Raw genomic sequence first — 23,695 nt, forward strand, 5'->3', positions numbered from 1 at the left:
TTATGAAAGCTTGCGCCTAAAGCCACATTATTTATAGATGCCGAGGGAGATACCCACAACAGGACTCACAGCCTAATGCTCTCAATAACCTCTCCACTGATAGTTTGGTCAAAGTGGCTTTGAAATATTGACTGTCTGCATGGCTATGGTTAATTCTTCACAAGTCTTTTGTGTGAACATTGCTGCACACAGAATGCAAGCTTTTCAATAAAGGTGAATTGCCTTTGTGGCATTATTAAACTCATTTAGCCCAGACAGCTTGTTGATTGAATGTGTTCCCTCTATCCTTGCAGTGTTCCCTCCCTCTGCACCCGCTCTGAGCTAATCTACTTTCTCACCTGGGTCATGGAAACAGTCTGGTCTGCTTTTCCAGGTCTTCAACCACGCGACACAAAATCCACTAAAATTGCCACTCCGCCGTTTGGCATCCTTGAAAAAAACACTGACGCGTTTGGTGTTTTTTTATTTATTGATGGTCTAAGTAGCGTCAGAAAATAGCTTTTTGTTTTGTTGTTTGCTTGTTAAGTCAGTGCCTGAATGTGTTTTTATTGATGACTAAGTAAGAGAGAAAGAAGAGTGGAGTAGCACCATAAAGGGTGAAGGGAGAAAGCCACTTTGTGTGAGGTTTTTAACCTGCAAAGGACTGCAGATTGGATGCTTGTTGTTCATTTGCTCATGCTGTTTTTTTATCTGTTCACCTCAGCAGGATGTGTAAATTCTGCTCCATTAAGAATCCTTTATGGCCCAAATGCCTTTTCTTCTCCCGTCAGTCTCTCTCTCTTCCATCATTCCCTCCTTCTCTTTCCTCCTGAGTGGGAATATAATCTCTCATTTGCGATACTGCCCTGCCTAATTGACTTCCCCTCCCTCACTGCCCCTCTATCTTTTCCCCCTCCGTCCTCTCAGTCCTGCAAGGCTGGTCATGTCTTCTCTTAAAGGGCTATATTTGCGTTTAAGCATATGCAAGATGTGAATAATGCGAAGGATAAAGACCATAATGTAATGATGGTCACATAAACGGGGTGGTGCTGTTTCCTGTGACTACATTAAATAAAAACCACATAAGTTAAAACACGCATAAGTGTCATTCCAAAGAGCCTTGTCTTCCAAGTTGAAAATACGCTAAAGATGAATTGCTTTTCTGTTTTATTTAGAACGTTTTTGTAAAAAAAAACAAGCAATACCTTAATAATAAAGGTTAGTTTGAAAGACATTTAAAAAAAGGATTATTTCCAAATGTAACACCAGATATAGATGCCTTTATGTTCAAAATGTTAAGGTCTTTCCACTTGTCTTACACCTGCTGAGTGTCACAGTCCACCTGCAGGTCTCATGTTTCCTGACGTCTCTTTCAGTGGCTTGTCACATTCTGCAGCCACTGCTTTAACCTCCTTGCCTGCCCCACTGTAGATTTATTTTAACAGAAGTGGTCTGCTACCCACTTACACAAGTATGTGACACAGAGGACAAGAAGCAATAAGAGGGAGCTTGATTTTGGATGCTAAGTATACATGATAATAACGTGATCGATCTCTGAAAACTCTATTTCAATTGGCCCCTATCAAAACAGCAGCCCTGCAGCTGGAAGGGATCCCGTGTCTTGCTCAAGGGCAATTCATCCGGGCAGATGCTGGATTTTTGGGGAAATAAGGGATCGTATTAATAACAACAGGGAGATAAAAAGACCGGAGGATATGTCAAGAGCATACAGTATGTCCTAAAACAAAATGTGAAAAAAACATCTGTTTTTGAGATGTTCATAGCATTGTCGTCCTTCAAAGGAGGGAAGGAGTTATAATCAAACAAATGATTTGTGAGTGCATGAAGGGGAAAGGTAAGAAGAGAATAATAAGAGTGAGATGGAGAGTCGAGGTTAGTCGGTGTATTAATTTCTCCGTTCGGGGCAAAACGTGTCTCCCTTGGGAGGGGACTGTCTGTTCTGAGATGGCCAGGAATCAGGTTTCCCCCCCCCCCCCCCAATATCCAGCCCTGCTCTCTGCTCACTTTCACCAGGGAACAGGACCTGCACACACACATATCCACACATACATTTTTCAATAGATTGGAAAACAAACTACTGTTGTTTGACTACTTGACAGTGCAGATGTAAAAAGGCTGAAAGGGAAATTCTGTCTATGTACAAAAACACACATGCTCGACCGAGACCTTGAGCCACAGACGATCGTCCAGTTTCATTTTCCTGAAGATGGTTGATCAGGAGGGGTGTTGACACCTGCTAATCTGCAGTAATCTGTGTTTATGTAATGTTATTGTGGTGGAGGCGGGCCAGGAATACTGTGGCATTTAGTCGGGAGGGTCAAAGGGAAATTAGTTTATTTTTAATTGTCAAGACAGTCCAGATCTGCTTTCAGAGCCAGGAAAATCCAGAGGCAGTCTCCCTTACACTGTATATCTTATTATTACATCTCTCTGTCTCTCTGCAATATATAGCATCTGCGAATTTCTGCAGAGGTGGCGAGACTGCTCAAGTAGAAGCACTACAGGGGCCGCAAATACTGACAGATTTTTGTGTCATTTTCTTGTAGCAGTCATACATTTAAACAAAATACCTCAGGTGGGGGATTTTGTAAATTTTCTGGGAGTTTTGCCAGTGTATCCTCAGTGCGTTCTCATGAGACTATATTGTTTAAACTACACGTGTTTCCTAGCTGCTGACACATTTCTGTGTATACAGTGATGATGATGAGGTTGGATAACTTTACTTTTGAGGATAGCAATTAGAAACTAATACAAACATTTGTGCTGCAATAGATCATGTACTCTTGTGTTTTTAACATAACAAACAACTCTTTTCTAAATGCGTGGTCCTTATTCATAATTAGTTTTCTCCATAATTGTATTGATTGATCAACATTTCCTTCCATCTATTTTCGCTGCAAAATATCACCCAACACCTCTCTGCCTGGCTGTTCTGGGAGCTTTCTCATTTTACTTTGCGGCCACCGCTTTGAGTCTCACACTGGCCTACTTTAAAGGGGACCTATCATGCAAAATGCACTTTTTGATGTCTTTTATACATAAATATGTGTCCCCGGTGTTTCAGGGAACTCACGCAGCATCATAAAATAAAACCCTCTCTCTTTTCCTCCGCACCCAAATCTCTAAAAACGGGGCTACAATGGAGCTGATCCAGATTTGCGGCCGATATGACGTCATATTGGCGGCGGACCCACAACACTATCAGAAACGTTGCTATCAGAAACAATGCCCGACTGTTTTGGACGTAATATGGTCGGTGTTTACATTAGCATCGCTAACACTCAGAGCTAACCTGTACTGCACAGAGCATGTGTGTGAAGAAGCAGGAAATAAAAAGGAACTCACCTTGTGGTATAACCGGCAAGAGAGAAAGCCTTTGAGCTCCATACTGTTTCAGAGATAATCCTTGATAATCCATGATATGGTGTTTCATCACCGCAGTCGGATAGAATCTCCCGCATGAGCAAGCATAAGCTCCGCCCCTCTTTTTTATCAAGTATTTTCTTCTTTTAAAGCTTTATACATAAAATCAGCACTTTTGAAATTTGAAGTGAAATAGAGGGATATGAGGCATGGCTAGAATGGGTGATCTGTTTGGTATTTTGAGCAAAACACTTCATAGACATGTTTTTAATATATTTTTATATATCTGAGACCTATGCTATTGCCTAAAAATAGCATGATAGGTGCACTTTAAATCAACGTTACACTGGACTGTCAAAACCCTGCAACCCAGCTGTTGGGTGAAACAGGACAATTAGGACGGCAATTCCAGTGAAGTCTGACTCTTGACTGGAAGTGTGTTGTGTCACAAGCCATGGGAAGGCTGCTCTCTAACGTCACTCTCTGTAAATGTTGCACGGTTGCCCCGTCAGTGAGTACACCTCTATTAAAGACGTCTGTATACAAAGGCAGATAACTGTCCTCAGCTTGGCCACACTGTCACCTTTTGTACAGTTACCATCCCAACAGTATCCACACAACATTAGGGATGGTTTTCCCACATGCAGTTGCGATGGCCCACGGCTTTTACTTTTATTTTCAAGAGGTATCAAGACTATTTTTCTCATGCACTGTTTATACTCACACATAGAAAAAAGTAATCCTATACGGAGCCAGAATGTGCAGGGCTGCTTCTAAAGTGACGTTGTATAAAGTTTGATAAAGTCTATCTAATGAGGAGAGTCAGGCTTTTGGATTTTACAAAAAGTAATTGATACATTGCAGGACTTAAGAAGGTTGTTTTTGTGTCAAGGTGTTCAGGATGAGTTAGAGTGATAAAGTGCTTAGGAAGGTTCTGTGTGTCGCCAGCGTCTGTGTAGACCATAACCACAGGCAGAAATAAATCAATAGCTTTAGCCTTGCCATTATTTCTCAACAGCACACTTAAGGCCTGACCCTAATGGGTGGTTGCACCTGCAGCCCGCCGATTACAGATGCTGAATAATGTGGAAGCTAACTGTAGCTAAGTGCTGATAAGGAATGAACATGATAGTTAATCTAAATGTGGTAAAGCTTGCTCCCTATTAAGGCCTTCAATGCTCCATATGACAACTACTCTGTGGCATCATTAGTTATCATAAATTAAAAGATAATGAGTTTAGCTACTGAGGCAAGACAGAGATAGAAATCTAAATATAATCAAAAGGTAATGCTGTAAAGAAGGCTCCAGAGACCATATCAGGTTCAAGTAGGTGGTATTGTAGCAACATGTTCATCAGAAAGAGTGATGGATGAAATGGGTGTATGGTATTTCATATCAGATATCATATGCTGCAAACTGAGGTATTATAAACTTTATGGAAAATCAATTGAGAAATTGTTTGTCTGTTTTTTTTACCAGTTCAGCAAAAAAACATCTGACAAATCATACAAATCCAATATTGTCATAAATAAGTCCTGCTCATTGACTTGCCACATATACATACAAGGCAAGGCAAGTTTATTTATATAGCACCTTTCAACACAAGGCAATTCAAAGTGCTTTACAAAAAATGAAAGACATTAAGAAAATACAAAGGGCTAATATACCAATATGTTTTAAATCTAGAGCTATAGGATGCATGTTTAAAGCTCGTTATAAGCTCCAAGCTATATAAAAGATGATCATCATCTGTATGTGGTGGGTTTAGGTCTCAAACACTTTTGTACATCAACCTGTATTTTTCTGTTTTTAGATTTATTCTCGGAGCACGTGTTCGTAACTTTACCCCATCTGGCACGTGAGCGCTGTGCATATAGTTTTCATGGTGAGAAGGCTGCATGACTGTGCAGGCAAATGTGCATGGTTGCAGAGGCACACAAAAACTACCCCTGACATCCTCAGGTTTTTAGGATACCTTTGTCAAGAGCTGCTTTAAATCTAACTTGTAGTTTGTAGCAAACCAAGATTTTCTCTCTCTTTCAATCTTCTTCCTGCTCTCTCTGCTCGTTGTCTGTCTCTTGTCTGTCTAGATCCCGGGATAGCCCAGGTCTCTGTGTCTTTCTCCTGTTGTCCCTGCCTGGCTGCACCCGCATGCAAGGCCCATCTTAAGTGTTGTTAAGATCATTTTAATTTATAACGGCAGTCACTATAAACATGTGAGGAAGCAGCACCATGGAGACAGAGCTCAAACAAAATCACAATGTGGGACCGTATTTATAAGGTCTGCCTGGCCTGCAGAAAGCGCTTTGCGATGTGTGTGTATATACGCGTGTGTCTGTGTGTGTCATTGCTCATGTGGCTGAGTGTGCATGCTGTCAGGAAAAGGTCTTGATTGGCGTCTGCACAGTTGCAAAATGTGTGTGCATTCATCCATGTGTAGGTTTATGGAGATTGTCGGTGTGTTAAAGCCTGGCCAATTGCATTGTGGGCAGAGCATAACAATAATCAAATGTTAACGACGAGGCCTTAATTACGCAGGCTGCCCGCCACTCTTGTGAGATTGTTTTTCAATGCATTCGGTCCCCTCCTGCTATAAACGCTTATTACATCACTCGAGCGCAGTGTAATTTCCTATTCCTGTGCGACGGTTACTGTTTCAGTTCCTTTTAGTGTTAAGTGTTTTTTGCCTTTCTGCACTCTTTCCTCAGTCTATTTCCATTAGAACTTACTACACTTTTTTGTTCCAGCTGCATCTCTTCTGTTTCTCTTTTTAATCCTCCTCTCTCTATCTTGATTGCATGAAGTCAACAGGCTTCTCTAGGAGAGGAGGAGGGGGAGAAACTTTGTTCAAAGGTCATCTTACCCCTATCTCCAAAGTCTTCTACATCTGCTTCAGCTTCTGTTGCTGCTCTGGCCACACTTTACACTACTTCATCCACAGTTTGCAAGAAAGATTTATTATGATGAAGGGTTATTGATGATAAAAATGTGTCAGTTGATTTCAAAATATGTTTTCTTTTAGCGTAAAAATGTACAACACTGTTTATGGCTAAGTGTAAAATACAAACATCAACATAAACCGGCCACATCAAACTTCCTTCTCTTCACCGGAGTCCTGTCCGACTTTTCTTTCATACTTTTCTCCCTTTGAAATAAAAAACACGCACGCACACGCACGGACGCGCGCGCACACACACACACACACACACACACACACACACACACACACACACACACACACACACACACACACACACACACACACACACACACACACACACACACACACACACACACACACACACACACACACACACACACACACAAATAAACACAAATAAACACAGTAAATATGTTCTTACTTGCCAGCATAATTGTTTACCATGCACACAACATGTGAGTGTGTTTGTACGGGTGTGTTTGACTTCTCTTGGCCCTGAGATTAAAGCAATGTCAGCAAGTGTGTGATGAGACCTCACAGACGATACTTCATCTCTCCCTCTCTTTTCCATTCTGGCTCTCTTCGTCTCACTGTCCCCTCGTCTGTCCAATACATTATTCAACCAGCTCTTCCTGTCTCTTGCCCACCATTTTCTCATTATCCATGTCGATGTCTGATACCTACTGACTTCTTGTGTTAATATGAATCCCTCTCTTTTTCTCTCTCTCTGCTACTTTATAGAGCTTCCAAATCAATAATTTGGGATTTTGGCCAGACCATGTAGTGTTTTGTCTTAGTGTAAACAATTAACCGCTGAATTAGAATGCAGTTTAGGACAACAGAAAGCTGACATGTGATAGCGACTCATCAATCAAGGTAGCGACATGTGGACCACAAACTTGTCAGTACAGTGTTTTGTGCGGTAATACATTAATTCATACATTGGGTCATTTTCTCAGAGATCTCTATAGAATACAAGATTTTTTAACTTTTTGTAGAATTGAATGTGTCTCAGTAATACCATGATTTTAAGAAAGTACATAGTCTAAGGGAGAGGCAAGTGAGAGACAGGATTGACAATAGGGAATAGTAAGAAGAGAAGAAGATGTTAGCGGTCTGGGCAAAGTCAGAAAGAACAGGAACATGGGGTAGAGGGGGTTAGGTGGGATGAATAATTCAGAAGAGTATTATCTCTTCTACGCCTCCCTAGCCTGTCACTTAATTGGTTCTAAGAAGTTAAAGAGTGGAGAGGGTGTGACTGAGAGGCCCACAAGTGGTACACTCTGATTTGGCTCTGCTTCAGATACACCAAATAACAGAGGAGATGAAGGAGAGGAGACAAGGGTCGGAAAAGGAGAGAAGTTAGGGTGGGAATTAGGAAATGGGTTTACTAAAGGAAACATGTAAGAGTGAAAATTGTGGCTGAATATGTTCGACCGTGAATAAGACAGGACAATGACATGACTGTAGTGACATAATTAAACACTCACTGTAACTCTAACAACACGCAGTAGTGTTGACGAAAAAGAAGACAAAAAAAGCTTTATCGAAATCTCATTTTATTTTCGTTGACATAAAACAGAAGACAAAATATCAAAGACTGTTTTATTTTTCTTCAATGCAGCTGTTCTGTGTCCTGTGCTGTGCTGCCATATCAGGACTACAGTCAGGATGACTCCATAACTTACTTTCTTAAGGTTAAATGACAGCAACAGGGCTTTGTTAAAAGGAAACCAGGGTCACTCTTTGGCTGGACTAGATCGACTGCTTTGTTAAATAAAATCTGATGACTAAAAAATGACCAAACATTTAATTTATTGAATAAAACCCTATTACAACAGTTACGGTTTTCTTTGATTCAGATAAGACTAAAATGCCCAGACCTTGAGTCATTGGAAAAAACAGGACGAGGTAGACTAAATATAATGAAAACTAACAAGGACATATGACACAGTACAAGACTTAATATAAAAAAACGAACAAAATAAACAGTAAACTGATGGACATTAATCAATATTCAACTTTAGTTAGTCATAAACTCCACATAATCAGTTTGTTGTGATGAAAAGATCCTAAAAGTGAATGTTGATGTCTGCAGTCTTGTGTGGGAGGCACTGACTTATGTTTTGAGTATCCAGTCCAGCAAAATAAAGGAGGGACTTGTGTAACCTTAATGAATGCTCTTTATCCTGCTTCATGTTTTTGTTTGGCCGCAAGGTATGTGTGTCATAGGGGAAAAAAATAACACCACACTGCACATAGATGAGATATTTATGACCTAAACTGTAGGCAAATAAAAGGCCAAGTCCAAGCGTTAAAACATACTTCCTGTGCTATATTCAGTTAGAAAACAAGGGCCAAAAGAGTGATAAAATGGTGCAGTTTGCATTCAATAAAAACGTTGCTGTGAACTGTAACAGATGCAGTAGTACATGAGGAGCAGCACCCTTTAGCTTACACAAAAATGTAAGCTGTGCTCTTTTGCCCCCTCTTAGATTAGAACCTAGAATTCTCAGTTGTAACAATATTCGTCTTTGGCTATAATGCAGCTGAAAAAGTTATTGTGAAAAATAGCAAAGTCGCGACGCGGGTGTGGTATGTTTGTGTGGAAAGTGGTGGTGTTTGCAGGGCTTCACTGGAAGATGATATAAGCTTTTGAAACATGGCTCTGGACTCTTTCTCAAAATTACTCATAACATAAAGATACAGTTACACAAAGACACAGAGACAGACACTCAAACATTTAGTCTGACAGGGAGGGATAGCAGCGCTCACACTGGACTGAGGAGTAACACAGTGCAGCCCCTTCATGTGATGTGACCCCAGTACCAGTGTTTGACTGTAATCACAGCAGAACGGACAGATAACGGGGCAGACTACGGGTCCTTTAGAAGAGAAGTCACCACCACTGTAGCTACTGCATATCTGTCCCATACCGACTGACGGTTCACCATCAAAGAAGGAACACCAGCGTTAGGGTCGTGGGGTCGCTTCTTTGGCGGACTGTTCTTAGTGAAAGGAGTCTGCGGCAGCATCAAGCTCCCATACCGACCCGTCTTAAAACACAGACCCCATATCATCTACCATGCTATGAAGGGGTGACTTTTCTGCCTTGTCATCACCTTTCATATCTATACAACCAATGAGTTTATGATTGTTTACTAGAGAACAAAGTTCTTCATAGATCTATCCCTCTCTGCTCTAAAAGTCCACCAGATCGATGCATCTTACAAATATGAGAAATGTTCTTGCTAATTCCAAAGTTTATGAATGATCTCAAAATAACAAAATAATCTTGATTATGAATTTTGCCATAGGAAGCCATGTTATATAATGCTCTACCCTCAATCGCTTTACCTGGCAGAAAGCACCAAAGGGAACCAAAACCAAAGCTGTTATCTATGTTCTCTTTAAAGCCACCAGGCTCCTCTGACAAAAATCAGTAATTGTACCTGCACAATACAAAAGTCTACCACTACCTTGAATGGTTAGTTAGTTTGTGTTAATGTGTGACTTTTATTAGTTTGGATTTACTAACTGACTGATAAACTGCCTAGCCAATATATCAGCAGATATTCACTTTAATACTTGAACACTGTTTCCACAGTGCTCTGGGTGTCTGGGACATGTGCAATGTGAATGCAATGTTCATAGTTCATAATTATTCTCTATCAAATGTCTAAAAACAAACGAAGAAAGTAAGGGGCTTAATTATAGAGATTTTGAAATGGTGTCACGAATACGAATTTTATTAGCCCTCAAATACTTAACTCTGAACAATATACTTAACATAATTCTTTCAAATAATAGACCTTCGAGGCAGTATCTGCATCATACATCCAATATTTATCAGTCTTTTTTCATTTTTTACAGGACATCATGACACTATACAGATTGGTTCATCGATGGTTTTTTCACACCATGCTTTGAATGCCTTCTAACCCTCTGTATTATTAACGGTGTCCTTGACATAACTCTGTAAATCCTGTCAGCTTTTCCTCGAGATCCGTTGACCACCGGGGTTGTGGTGGTGACCGGCTCACTTTCTCACACCCTGTGCCTCAAACTGCTGATCCCAAATCCATTAACCCAGGTTCAACAGTAACAGTCACCACTTTCCTTTTGTTGTTTCTCAATCCTCAAGAGATGCCCCTGACCTTCTGTAATCCATCACTGTAGATCCCTGCTGCCGTGGTAACAAGATTAGACCTGTCACAGAGTAATGATGATTTGCCTGAAGTTCAGACGAAGCCCCGCTCAAGGAGTAGGGTAACGCTGTGTAGGGTCTACGTGTGTTTTGGGTCATGGGGGGTTTCACTACTAATAGAGCTCCTGCAAGTCACATGGTTTGGCCTGCTGGCATGTCTTTGAGTTTAAGCTTTTAAAGAAGTGCAAAATACGTCAATAGAGATAACACATTTGAATCAAAAGTACCAAGAGTTGTCTCTGCTTCCCATTTGGTTTCAACAAAAGACCCTTCCCCAACCTCCAGCCCTGCTGATCCAAGCTGTGAGAAGGTTAGCTCACTCTCTGGTTCAATGGTGAAATGTCAGCGTTATACAAGCACTACTGGTGTGTGAAGTAGCGTCCCACACTCGTACTAAAGGCTCTGTAGACTCTGTTCTAATTGGCTAGCTGGTGCTAACAATACCACAGCTAAATGTCAGAGCTCTCTCAGCACTTCCACCCCGGTCGCACCTCCGAGCTCTGTACAGTTCAATGACAGAATGTCCATAAGTAGCAAAGAACAGGGAATAAAAAAAGCTTCAGAAACAATGGAGTGCATCTGGATTGGCGTGTTTTGGGAGGTTGTGCGTTTGTGCTTGTTTGTGTGTATGCTTGTGTGTGTGGGTCCGTGCTTACGCCTGATTATAAGCTCATTTAGGTCTTTACGATTGTCACCATTTCTTCCAGCTTAGTGGAAAAATAAATCACATAGCTTCATTTTCCCCGTCTCTTTTTCTTTAATTGCATTCATTTTTCTTAATTGATGTGGACAATTTCACACCTAATTGTCCTGATGTAATAAACTGCACCCATATGATATTCCCACCAGGCCAGGGCAACACCAATCACCAAAGAAATTGTGTATAATAATAACTATTGTGGATATACTTTTATATCACTCAATTTAGTGGTTAGATATGTGGCTACAGTTTACATATTTACTCAGTCTCTAACCATCTAAACCTCATATTTGCACAGAGTCACAGCGTCACGTACATTCTTTCTTACAATGAGTACTATGAGAATCTATCTACTGATACAAAATTGGATGGCATGTGTCTCGAGCAACAATGACCTGCTGCATAATTGTGATGAGTTAATAATTTTGCCTTTTAAATAAAGGCTGATAATATCCAAGATCTGAGCCAGTCCTTTCTAAAAACAAGTGAAAAGAAAATGTATCTAGTTAGCAGTATACAACAGCTCTTCTTGTGGACTGATGCAGTGCATTCCAAGATAACTTGCTTGTTTCCAGAAGTAAAACAGCAGTCAGAGCTGTAATTTCTCCTGAGGATGCCAAGGTCATGTCCTCCTTATTTTATCTGTGTACAACTTTAGGGTACAGCCTGACACTGACTGTATTTTAATGGCAGACACTGATGTTTAGGATAGAAAAACAAGGACATGTTGGCTAATTGTTACATACATACAGATTTTTTTTTGTGACGGTTTTTCTTGAAGCAAATATCAGCTGTTTTATCGTTCTAGTAGATTTTTTAGTCTAACTCTACTCTACATTGTAGCATATTTTTACGAAAACTTTTTCTTAGAGAATAATTTTCTCAGGCTTCCTTCTGTCTACTCTCTTTCCAATAATTGGGTAGCTTTTGCATGTCTTTGTAGTTTCAATGGGATTCAGTTCAAGTTCAAACCCAACGTTCTATTTTGTTTCAGAAAGTGTTATTGGTTAGAACTGTCTCACTTGATTATTTTTGCCATTGACATACATCGAAATGTATATTTCATACTGATGAATATCCAAAGTAGATAGGTTGTGGGCTTAAACTTTGGGTTTCAAAATTAAATGAACGGCTAATGGCTGACTGGTAAAAAAACTGAAACAGTTTTCACTTGTTTCGTGAATATTGCACTCTATAGTTAAAACAGCATGTTATACAGTGTAAAGAAAATTAACCAGTCATCCAGTGTTTTCTGTGTGCCTGTGTTGTGGTCTAATGTTCCAAATGAATGCGTTTGGAATAATGCCTTGAAAAATCACCAAAAGCCTTCATTTTGCAGCACTGCATCCTTAATCCATTGTGGGTGATTCTCCACTAACACAGTGGGCAGGGATCGGAAACAAACAGGAAGAAGCCTTCTGCCTGCCTGGTGTTTTATGCTACGACAGAATTAGTTTCAATTAATCAAAAGTAGGGACCAAAGGGCTCAATTATAATGTGATGTAACATTGGCTGAGTGGAAGTGAAGGTGTGTGTGTGTGTGTGTGTGTGTGTGTGTGTGTGTGTGTGTGTGTGTGTGTGTGTGTGTGTGGTGTGTGTGTGTGTGTGTGTGTGTGTGTGTGTGTGTGTGTGTGTGTGTGTGTGTGTGTGTGTGTGTGTGTGTGTGTGTGTGTGTGTGTGTGTGTGTGTGTGTGTGTGTGTGTGTGTGGAGGACAGGGTGACGATGGCAGATACTTTCATGGCTGCTGTGACTGGTAGTGACATTCTCCAGTAAGGAAAATGTATCAGTCTAATTGGCACTTTGTTTGAAATGTATCATCTGTAGACAGACAGTGGAACAGCATGGCAGTCTGTGGCTCTTTGGTGAGTGTGTGAGTGTATGTGTCTATGTGTGTGTGTGTGTGTGTGTGAGAGATCATCTGGCTCAACAGTAGTAGTGTGACTGCGATGGAGGCGAGCGTGTGGCACTTTGGTGGCGTGTGAAAAGTCTGTATGTAATAAAGCAAACAAAGTGTCCGCTGGTGCTGTTTGTGATGCAAACTGCCAAGGCTGCATCTTTGTGACACAACGCTGTTCCTCTCAGTTATGTAAATAACAGAGGAAAACAAACACATTCCTGTTGTTTTTACACAACACACTTATGTCAGGTTTTCTCTCCCTTCCTTTCTCTCTTTCTGGGGGCTTGCGCTGTACTGGAGTCTCTGAAACGCTCACTCAGCTTCTTTACTCGTGAAAAAGCACTTTTCATCGGTTATTTGTTTGTGTGTTGGGGTTTTGTCCCTGCGTTGAAAAGTTTGCTGTCCCAGAACAAGAAGAGGGAAGAGGGGGTAACTAACGGGCCGGGAGACTGGCATGTTCCGAGCCGTGCTGTGATTTGCTCTGCAGCTATCTGCGCACATTTTGCCTGCAGTCGCTATTTAAGGAAAGGGAAATGCTATTAATATCTTTCTACTGTTTCCACCTTTCTCCTCTCTTTCTCCTCTCCCTCCCTTTTATTTCTCTGCTTTCGACACTGTACTCCTCTCCGGACAAGGCTCGATACTTCCTCTCTTTGTTATTTGTTAGCTGCTGTTAGCATTGTGTATGTGTTGCACTTTTGTAAACACAGTAAAAGTGCTGCATTTTCAAGGTGACATTAAACATAGTTTAGTTAAAGCATATATGCCTAAATCTAATGTTCTAATTGAGCTTTTCTTTTGTGCCTTTGTTTAAGCAGGTCTATTTGTTTTGAATGTCCTTGTGGAAGGTGTCACTGGAAGTGTGTGTTCAATAATTCGACTGTGTGCATGTTTTGTTTTTTTGAGTGTTTGTGCAACTGCAGCGTGTGTACAGACTATGGGTGAATTTCTGAAAGCCGTCGTCAGGGTCTCATTGATCAGGGCTGGCGCCACACATACACATCCACGTAAATGTACAAGTTAAGTGACATGACCCCAGGGCCACTTTCACTTTACGTCAGGCGTCAGCCTTCACCTGCTGCTTCCTTCCTGTTCCTCTAGATTACCCTTTCAATGGCATCCTTCTTTCTTTCTTTTTGAATCCTCAACCATCTGTCTTCACATGTTTCCACCTCAGTTTCATCTGTTTCTCTGCAACTTCCCTCTCAGTCTTTTTCGTCGCCCTCTCCTCTCCCTACGCCTCTTCTGTTGTGTGTAACTGAGAGCGGCTTTATCATCCAGTGGTGATTGAATCAAAGGTGCACTCTCCCACAGTCCAGCTTCCACCGGCAGGCACGCTGACTGCCATGGAGCGGAGAGTGCAAGCCTCTTAAACGCACACTGTGTAATGCAGCAATGCACAATATCATATTTGTTTATTAGCACTGGTTATATCTCACTAAAAATATTTTCACAGTCCAGTCAAAGTAATGTGAGATCTCCTTTTTCACTTATGCTTACAACAGCCGTTAAAGCACCCAGCCTAGCTTCCATTAAAAGCAATCTGGATGCCCTGTATAGGCTGCTGTACATGTATTTCTTGTCTGATGCCTTCTTACATCATGCAGAGGCTCATGGTGTGTGATCGGTTAGAGTTTCAGGGATAGATACTGTTCAAAGGATGTGAATGAATGATAATTATATTATGAAGAGTTATGTGTATTCTTTCTTTCTTTCTTTCTTTCTTTCTTTCTTTCTTTCTATCTTTTTCTGTATCACTGTGCTTGCATTTTTCCTGATTCTCCAGTGTGTCCATGAGACAAATTACACTGGGCCAGCGTTTTGGAGGAAAGTCAGATATCCGGTGTATATAGCAGAGCATGCATTATTCTTTCTACAAGTTTGTGGAGCAATTACTAATGCAGACTGCCTTACAGTTAACCTCTTGAGCAGCTGTCTCTCGGCCTCTTTGAATTGCTACACATGAGATGCATCTGTAACTTAACATAACTTGAATACGTATGATGAGACAGGCTTTTACGTTAAACAGCTCTTCTTTGTTTTTTGTATTGTCTCGGGCCTGGCCATGCTGCAATATTAATGCTGATATTTACATTCTCTTGTCTCCAAATCCTTAATATGATTTCCAGATATCTTTATTTTCAATATCATATCATATTTTTGTTGAGGTATGTCAGTGAAGCACATTTCTCCCTTATGCCCCCATGAGACCAACCTTGCTGATTTTGGGGATTTCGACTGATGCTTTTCTTTTAATTGACATTTCCCTGAAAAGACGGAGGGCTGGTGGGACTGGGGGGAAAGTCTGCACTCAGCAGAAATATGACTCCCTCTGGACATGCATCTTGCATTTGCCTGAATGTCTCCTCATCATTTTCATTTATGTATTTATTTATTAATGCGTTCGTTAATGTGTACAGTAATCTTGGCAGACGTTCCCAGGTCATGAAGAACGATTGTTGATTTCCATTCACAAATGATGTAGAGGTCAGTATAAATGAGTCCTTACAACAGGTTTTAATATAAGCTCAGAAGATGTTTTACTAAATGTTGGTAGCAACCAATGGGCATAGTGCTGATAGATACCACAAGTAAGCCCCACATTACTGCGTACCCTGCGTTATGGTCTATTTTACTCTAAATGGGACATTATTTACGAGGTGGACATCATACTGTTTTTAAGAAGACTTTGCGGCCAAAGAAATTATCAGGAAAACATTTACTGAGATGATTAATCAAGGTATTTTTCTCATAGATAACCAGTGGAGTCTTGTCCTGCTGGCAGGGTGCGTACGGGTGCTGGAAATCCTTGAAAATGCTTGAAATTGTACGAGGTGTTTTCAAGGTTTGAAAAGTGCTTGAATTTTGGGAATGGTGCTTGAATTTGGGATAAAGTGCTTAAAATTGTAAATGCTTTACTTCGCTTTTTAGATTAAAAGAAAATAAAGAAGTCGGAGCGCGCTTAATTGCTTCGCTTTTACATAAAACAGCTCCGCTCCGGCCTTCCCGCGCAATGCGCGTGACCGGCAAGTGTTTTTGTTACGTGTGTGACCTGGACATTCTGATGAGAGTGATAGATGACAGTATGCCAGGAGGTTGCCGTTTCAACGAGCGTTGGCTAGCAGAAGACAAATACAAGCCATGGCTAAGACGAGGGTCAAGCGAAGCCCAAGAGTAGCCTCCTGCAAAGTGTGCAACAATAACGATGCGAGAGTCTGCGCTGACGAGCCACACACCACACGAAAGGTACGCCATAGTAGAGCATTTTAGATTAGGCTATCGTTGCATGTAAAATACATGACACTTTTCTCTGTGCGCGGCAAAACAAGCTCGCCAAAATGGCTTCACTAGTCTGGCAGTATTTTAAGTGTCCGAAAGTGACAATAAAATAGCGGTATGCAACGTGTGTGTGAAGCAGAAATCCTGCAGCTCCACCCGCTGTGACGGACCGGTGAGCGAAGCAGAACACACATTAAGAGTTAGACCTAACACACTTAGCTATTTTATCTACCTCTGGAACAAGCTGATTCCGGCGATCGGCCCCAAAATTGGCGATCGGAGCATCCCTAATAATTGTATATGATATGTTTTATAATGATTGATCATTAAAGTGTTCTCAAAGCTGGTAAAGGTGCAGCTAGTTGTAATGACTTTGTATACTGCAGGGTAGCTTGTGAATTTACTCCAGGTGGAACTAAAGTCTGATTTAAGACTTGATTATATTTCACATCATTCATCCAGATCTGTAAAGTAACTAAAGGTATTCAATACATGTAGTGGAGTAAAAGTAAACCATTTACCTCTGACTTATGTTTACTGCCAACCTAAAAGTACCTCAAAAATAGTAATCAATAATGTATTGAAAAGTTATTTGGCTGATTGTTTTATATTGGCTCAGCCAGATTATATGGGATGCCCAGTCTACGTACAGATGGGTCTCATTTTGAAATATTAAACTTAGTTTTCTTTTCTAAAAATTTAAATGTTTCATCCTCATGTAGAATGCTATTATGAAATACACATTTGGTTGTTTATAGCATAAAGAACATCTGATTTAATGTGAGGTAGGGAAATAATCATTTGAGTATAAGTATGTGTATATAAATATGTAATTTACAACAGCTGTAAGATGCTTGAAAAGCTTGAAAATGCACCTTGAAAATGCTTGAAAAGTGCTTGAATTTGACTTTGGAAAAGGTGTAAGAACCCTGTGCTGGATATTAGAGAAAAAGCTTTTTGAGGCACTGGTGCATTGGTTTTACTATTTGACCCGGAGGCGCTGCTTGAGTAACATAACAGTAATAATACAAAATATTGAATGACCAGCCTTAGTACCTAAGTGTACCATAGTTCTCATCAGTAGTCTTTGGTATGTTCTCAGTGTCTCTTTAAGCAACACAGGACACTCTCAGATGCTTGGTTTAAGGGCTTCAACATAGATGATGTAAATAGTATTTGGCAGCCGTATGTGAGTTTAAGAGTTATTGGGATTTGAGGCCTGTCTGTGGCTTGAGGTCTGAATGAGATGAGGTTGGAGTGGTTTGCCACACAACACCCAGTACAATTCTACATTGTGATTAAAAATGACTGCATAAACAAATATGGTTAACCGTGTTGGCAGTTACTCACTGCGGTGTCTTAGTGTTACTGTATGTAAGTGATAGCATTACATTCAGGTAAATGCAGAGTTGCTTACTTTACTTATTTTTAGACAGAAATGTTGCAGTGCATCGTGTAAAAAAAGCCAAGCTGTCAATCAGGATCTCTGTGGTGTGACTTGTTTCCTGTCATAAAGCACAAGTCAATGAAAGGAAACCACCTAAGATGTTGCCCCAACTAATCTGCTATGGAAATGCACACAGCGTTAAATCGAGGGGAAAATGACAGGAAGTTTAGTCAGCACGATACTCAGTTGATGAATGACTAAAATGCGTTGTATGCAGATAGTCTGATTGTGTTTTTGTAAATGAACTCTGCCTTGACTGAAGCACAAACAGTGCATGCATCACTGCACTGTGGAATATACAGTACATAATAGTTTAGAGGGGGGTCAGTTTATAGTGTCTTTCTAGCTGTCAAAGATCTACATCTCACCATCTAAAAGCTGTGTACGGCCAAATATACCAAACAACCTTTTCAGAAGTTGCTCGTTCACTTTCTCCTCGCACATGTTTTTCTATAACACTCCTTTTATACGCGGTTTTAGATAAGGAAAAAATAAGTTTGAATTAAGGCTTTTCAGATTGACCGTATCAACCTCTATTGGTTGTGTATAAGTTTTGCTTTTGCAGTAAGATATTGGCAAGTTGCCAATACCTAAGTTGGCCCTCAGGGTTTAAGTCAGAGAGGAAATGTGTCGTTCTTATCTTTTCCACTTCTGCTAAATGCACTTCTTACTATCTCTGTCCCTTTTAGATACTTGTCTGTGGTACTGTGTCGATGGAATCAATAATCATAAATAAAAGATTAAATAACGTCCAATTTCTGTTTGTTTCTCCGCAGCAACTGCCGACTGCTTTTTTGTTTTCTGACTTGCACCAGTTTTAAGCAGCTTTCCAATGTGAGCGCCTAAAATGCATTTAATTTCAAACACCTTGGCCTGATGAGAGACCAGTTGATCGCATTACTAATCGGAGAGAAAGGACACCATTGTGCGAGACCTTGAGAATTGGTCTAGTGTCGAACAAGTGTTGTAACTTTGTGCTCTGACATCTACACCAGCTGGACCAGCAGCTGCCACCTGCTAATCCTGATCACTGATGGATATTCACATGGCACAGAGTGCAGTGCTCCTGTGTGTTTGTGTGCAACTCACTACTCTCTTTACCTAACATGTTGGCATACAATAATGATTAGATCCCAGTTATTGTTAGGGTGCTTTGGTTCTTCTATCTGAGCTGCAGTAACAGTTAGTCAGCCACTGTTGACCAGCTATATTCTGACTTAACTATAAAATAATTTAAAGTTGTATACAACTTACAGAACCTACTTATACAGAATGATATATTAGCTGCCATTAGCTTACCTTTTAAAGCTTTATTATGTGGCGTGTTACATGACACCTTTTTTTTAATTCTTATTTTTGTTATATCCTTGCTGACTTATATTGTTTCTTGAATTCTGGTTATGTTGTGTTTACAGGTCTCTCTTGACCCTAATAAGAGGGCCTGATTAAATAAATGTACTGTGACGTTTAGAGGAATGTTAAGAAAAACATTGATTTAATTTGTTCCCTAATTAGCCCAAGTGTTTTGCACCAGCCTGCCCTCAGTTATCTTTATTTGGTGTTCACCCCTTCCCAACAACTTCCAAACATCATCTTGTTTTATTCTCACAAAATGAAAGGGATGAAAACCAGGAAACACCCTGGATAAAAGTAAAAATAAAGACATACAATGATTGACACATAATGATAGTACGAAATGGGTGTAATATCCTAACCTTATCTGAAAACAAATTCCACCTCTCTGCTGTCTGGTAGTACTGTTCGTACTTTTAATCGTGCTGTCGACAGTTCCTCTGAAACATCTAACAATAACTTTTTCCACTGGTTAAGTGGGACATAGTGTGGCGGTTGCTACATAAGTGGCAACATTTTTCTTGTCAGCAGCACACTATTTCAAACATAAATGTTTTTACTTTGAAGTTAAACTTAATGTATCATCCTGAGTTTACTTAAGGCAGTTTGTAACCTGTTCCTAAAAAGATTTTACAACATATGCAGTCTCTTTATTATTATTATTCTTGACTTCAAACTCTTAAGGATGTAATAACTGCATGTGAAAAATGATCTATAAACTATAAAAGTATAATTATAGTTTTTTAAATTAAAAGAGATGTTGGACAGAAGTGAAAACGATGTTGCTCATCTCCCTCTCGTCTCTTCTTCCAGTGAAGACTTCTCCTGTGTTTATAGTCACATAAAAGGGCCTCGAACATAAAACACAATTTAACAGAATTTATGTTGTGTTTTATAAACGAGTAGTTCTTATGCTGAAGTGGCCATAACTTGTATTTTTTTGTCTTCCTGTGAAAGAAGTGGTACAGTACTTGTCATCAGACAGTACAGTACACTTTTCAGACATGCTGCTTAAAACTTCACTGGCCAAAGTAAAATACTCCAGTACTCTTAAATTACTAAGATTAGGGATAATCTTGGGGCTACACATGCTTTAAACATTGAACTATTCACAACGTCCTCCGTGTAAACAGCTCACACTTCATACAAAGTTTCTCTTAGTTTTCGTCACGTGACTTTAGGTCTCAGCCAAGTCATTCATCGCTTCCCAGTTGTGCCAGTTGTTATAAACTTGAGTATTTTTACTTTTCCTGACTTTCGTCACACATGATTCCTTCACAGACCGTTGGAAATTAGAAAATCCTCCAGGCAGATAATAATTTCCTTTTAAAAAAAAAAAAAAAAATTTCTTCTGTTTTTCTGGTATGATAATTGGTGTAATTTGGGCTGTTTTCTTTTAATGCAAACATCTCATTCATACCCCCTCGGTTTTGTAGGGTTCAAAGGGTTAAAGCACTTAAGTGCAGTTGGCATGAAACCAATAAAAGTAAGTACATATTCAGCTACAATTAATGTATACAGGCTTGCTGTGCTTGTGTTGCGTTATGGATCAACAAATCCCCTCTTGCTTGTGTGCAGTTTTGTTTTTCTCTGTTGGTTAATCACTCAGAGAGTAAACAAAGCATATTTGTATGAGTTTCATTTAGTGCATTTGTTTTCCCCCTTCAGCGCTAAGAGTGTTTTTATTTCAGTATTGTCAGTGTATTGTAAAGTATTTACACTGACCTGTGTGTGAATCTGTGTTTCAGTTTCCTGCTGGTGTTCAGCTGTTTGGTGCTGTCGGTATTCTCCACCATCCCAGAACACCAGAAGTTCGCCAACCAAGGCCTCTTCATCCTGGTAAGACCTTCTTTGTTACACAAACACACACATATGACTACTTCAGCATCCGTTTTCAAAGTCTGTCCTTTTCACACACACGTGCCATCTCACCTACTTAGGTGTATCGGTATTTGCTTGCGTACGTGTTGCTTTGTTTGCCGGTGGAGGCACAGACAGCGGTGTAAGCAGCTGGGAGGATTCAGGTGTTGTTGACTGCGCAGGAAATCATAGACATGATCCACTAATCCTAATAGCTATCCCATAATCCCCCCTTTTTCCTCTGTGCTTCAGCTGCTTTAGTGAAAGGTAATGGACACTCGCTTTCTCCTTATTACCTGACTCCTACGCTTTCCAGCCCCCTCCTCCCCTCTACAACCTTGCTCATCTTTACGTGTTACTTAATGGTCGGACTCTTGACTTTCCCATTGACTCTTTGGATCAATCACCCGGCCATTAGCAGGCAATCAGCCATTAGTGGACTTTACTTACATGAGCATTGGCTGTAATGACTGATTGGTTCAGGGCACCTTTAACTGCCCTTAGAGTCCAGACACCTGAAAATAAGAAAGACAAAGTGATACAGAGAAGACTGACAGAGGGGCTTGTTAATAGGCTATAACTGTTTTAATATACTTTTAATTATTTAGCATTTAAGTTAATGTTTTATTGAATAAAACGTGACAACATTTGTGTTAAACATACAGTTCTGGCTACTTTTTTACCTGCCAGGTCATTAAAATGTCACTCTGTTTGTATGGTGCCATATTCGTATTAATGATGCTATGAAAAAATCAAAGACTTGGACGTATCGTTTTCAGGGTAACTAAACAAAATAACAAAAGGTGAATCAAGAGAAAATGCTAATTATAACATACACACAGATATTGCAGAGAATTCTGAATAAAACAGATTATGCTAACAGTATTTAAAGTAATATAACATTTGTTAGATAAGGACGCAATCTATTAACTCATATATATATCATAACAACATTTAATAATGTGTTACAGCAGTCCTGAAAAATGCCACGGACCTCACTTTGAGAATCACTGAGTTTAGATGACACTTTTCTTATATAGCCTCACGCTATACATCTTATACATTGAGTACATTAGAACATGCCCTGGGTGTGTGGGAGTTCATTTGTTTGGGTGATCTGTAAAACACTAAGCTCACTTGTCTGCTGTATGTCACTGACCTGTGTGTGTATGCGTGTGTGTATGTGTGTGTGTTTTGTAGGAGTTTGTGATGATCGTGGTGTTTGGGTTGGAGTACTTCATCAGGGTCTGGGCGGCTGGCTGTTGCAGCAGATACCGTGGATGGCAGGGACGGCTGAGATTTGCCAGGAAGCCCTTCTGTGTCATAGGTTAGTGCGTGTGTGTGTGTATTTTTTTGTGTGTGTATATGTCTCTGTGTGTGTGTGTACAGGACACAAACCCACATCAAAATCCTGTGTGTGTACAGGGTTTATGCAACAATTGTTGTCTTATCTCCTCTTAATGATTTCTTCACTACTTTTCTTTGTGTATTTTTTCTGTACGTCATCGCAGATTTCATAGTATTTGTGGCATCGCTGGCGGTGATAGCAGCGGGGACCCAGGGCAACATCTTTGCAACGTCAGCCCTACGCAGCATGCGCTTCCTGCAGATTTTGCGTATGGTCCGTATCGACCGCCGGGGAGGCACCTGGAAACTACTGGGCTCAGTGGTTTACGCTCACAGCAAGGTGGGAATGACAGCCCGCTAAATATAGTCCTGCTTTTACACATGCTTTACTACAAAACACGATCTCTGGTTTTTATGAATGACCTGCATTTATACACTGGTTATAAATAAACCAGAGACAATGCCCATATTTAATTAAATACTTTGTTTACGTCTGATCACACATGCACATACTGTACTATGTCAGCTCCTCAACTGATAGACAGCATAGCTGAAGGAGTTATTGTAGTATTTAAAGTATTAATTTGAAGTTGGTTTACACTAGTTGGTAACTAATTTGGGTTTAAGGCTTACATTTAGCTTTATTTATTGGAGTTGTATTTTTTTATACTGGAATTGAATTAATTTAATTTACCTTTGACAGATTTTTCCTGCATTCAAATATTTAATCTTAAATTGTAATTATTGGTAATTTCAAGTTGCTTGTGCACAATGTATTATTTTTATTAAAAAATATCAATTCAATAAAACTACAAGTTAGGACATCAATATATGAACTACGGCACTTCCACACAGTGAGACTTACAGCTTAACAATGATCAGCCAATACCCAAAGCACTCGGAGTGAAAACGTAATATCAGAGCATCCCCATCAGTTGTGCTGATATTCAAAATGAAGTGTATACAAATGCGTGTTTCAGCTTTATGGATTAATATAAGAGCAGGAATGAGCTAGTTATTAAAAGACTGGGGATGATGGTTACTAATGGGATGAATAACTTAATAACTCTCAGCGTTGAGGAATATGTGGTGAGTCTACTGACCAGCTGTAACGGGTTGATTACACTCGCTGCCCTCAACATAAAACTTCCCTATCGCTGCTCAATTTGAGCAATTAGTTGTTTTTATGCTGACCCAAACATCTGACACCCACCGGTGGCCGATGGCGATGATGAGTTGATGCATCAGCTGTCTAAGCAGAACTGTGCGGCCAAGTCACCAAATATGATGATGAGGGGG

At 40.1% G+C, this 23,695-nt stretch overlaps 1 protein-coding gene across 1 annotated transcript in view; it reads left to right on the plus strand.

The window, feature by feature from the left end:
- LOC117477559 (potassium voltage-gated channel subfamily KQT member 4) overlaps nt 1-23,695 on the plus strand; it is a 49,054-nt gene that overhangs the window by 8,349 nt on the left and 17,010 nt on the right. Inside the window, exons 2-4 of the mRNA XM_034124245.1 lie at nt 20,938-21,028; nt 22,250-22,376; nt 22,561-22,736. Of these exons, the coding sequence (XP_033980136.1) occupies nt 20,938-21,028; nt 22,250-22,376; nt 22,561-22,736 (394 nt within the window). The remainder of the gene's footprint in view (nt 1-20,937; nt 21,029-22,249; nt 22,377-22,560; nt 22,737-23,695) is intronic.

This window comes from Trematomus bernacchii, unplaced genomic scaffold (assembly GCF_902827165.1).
Source record: "Trematomus bernacchii unplaced genomic scaffold, fTreBer1.1, whole genome shotgun sequence".
NCBI lineage: Eukaryota > Metazoa > Chordata > Actinopteri > Perciformes > Nototheniidae > Trematomus > Trematomus bernacchii.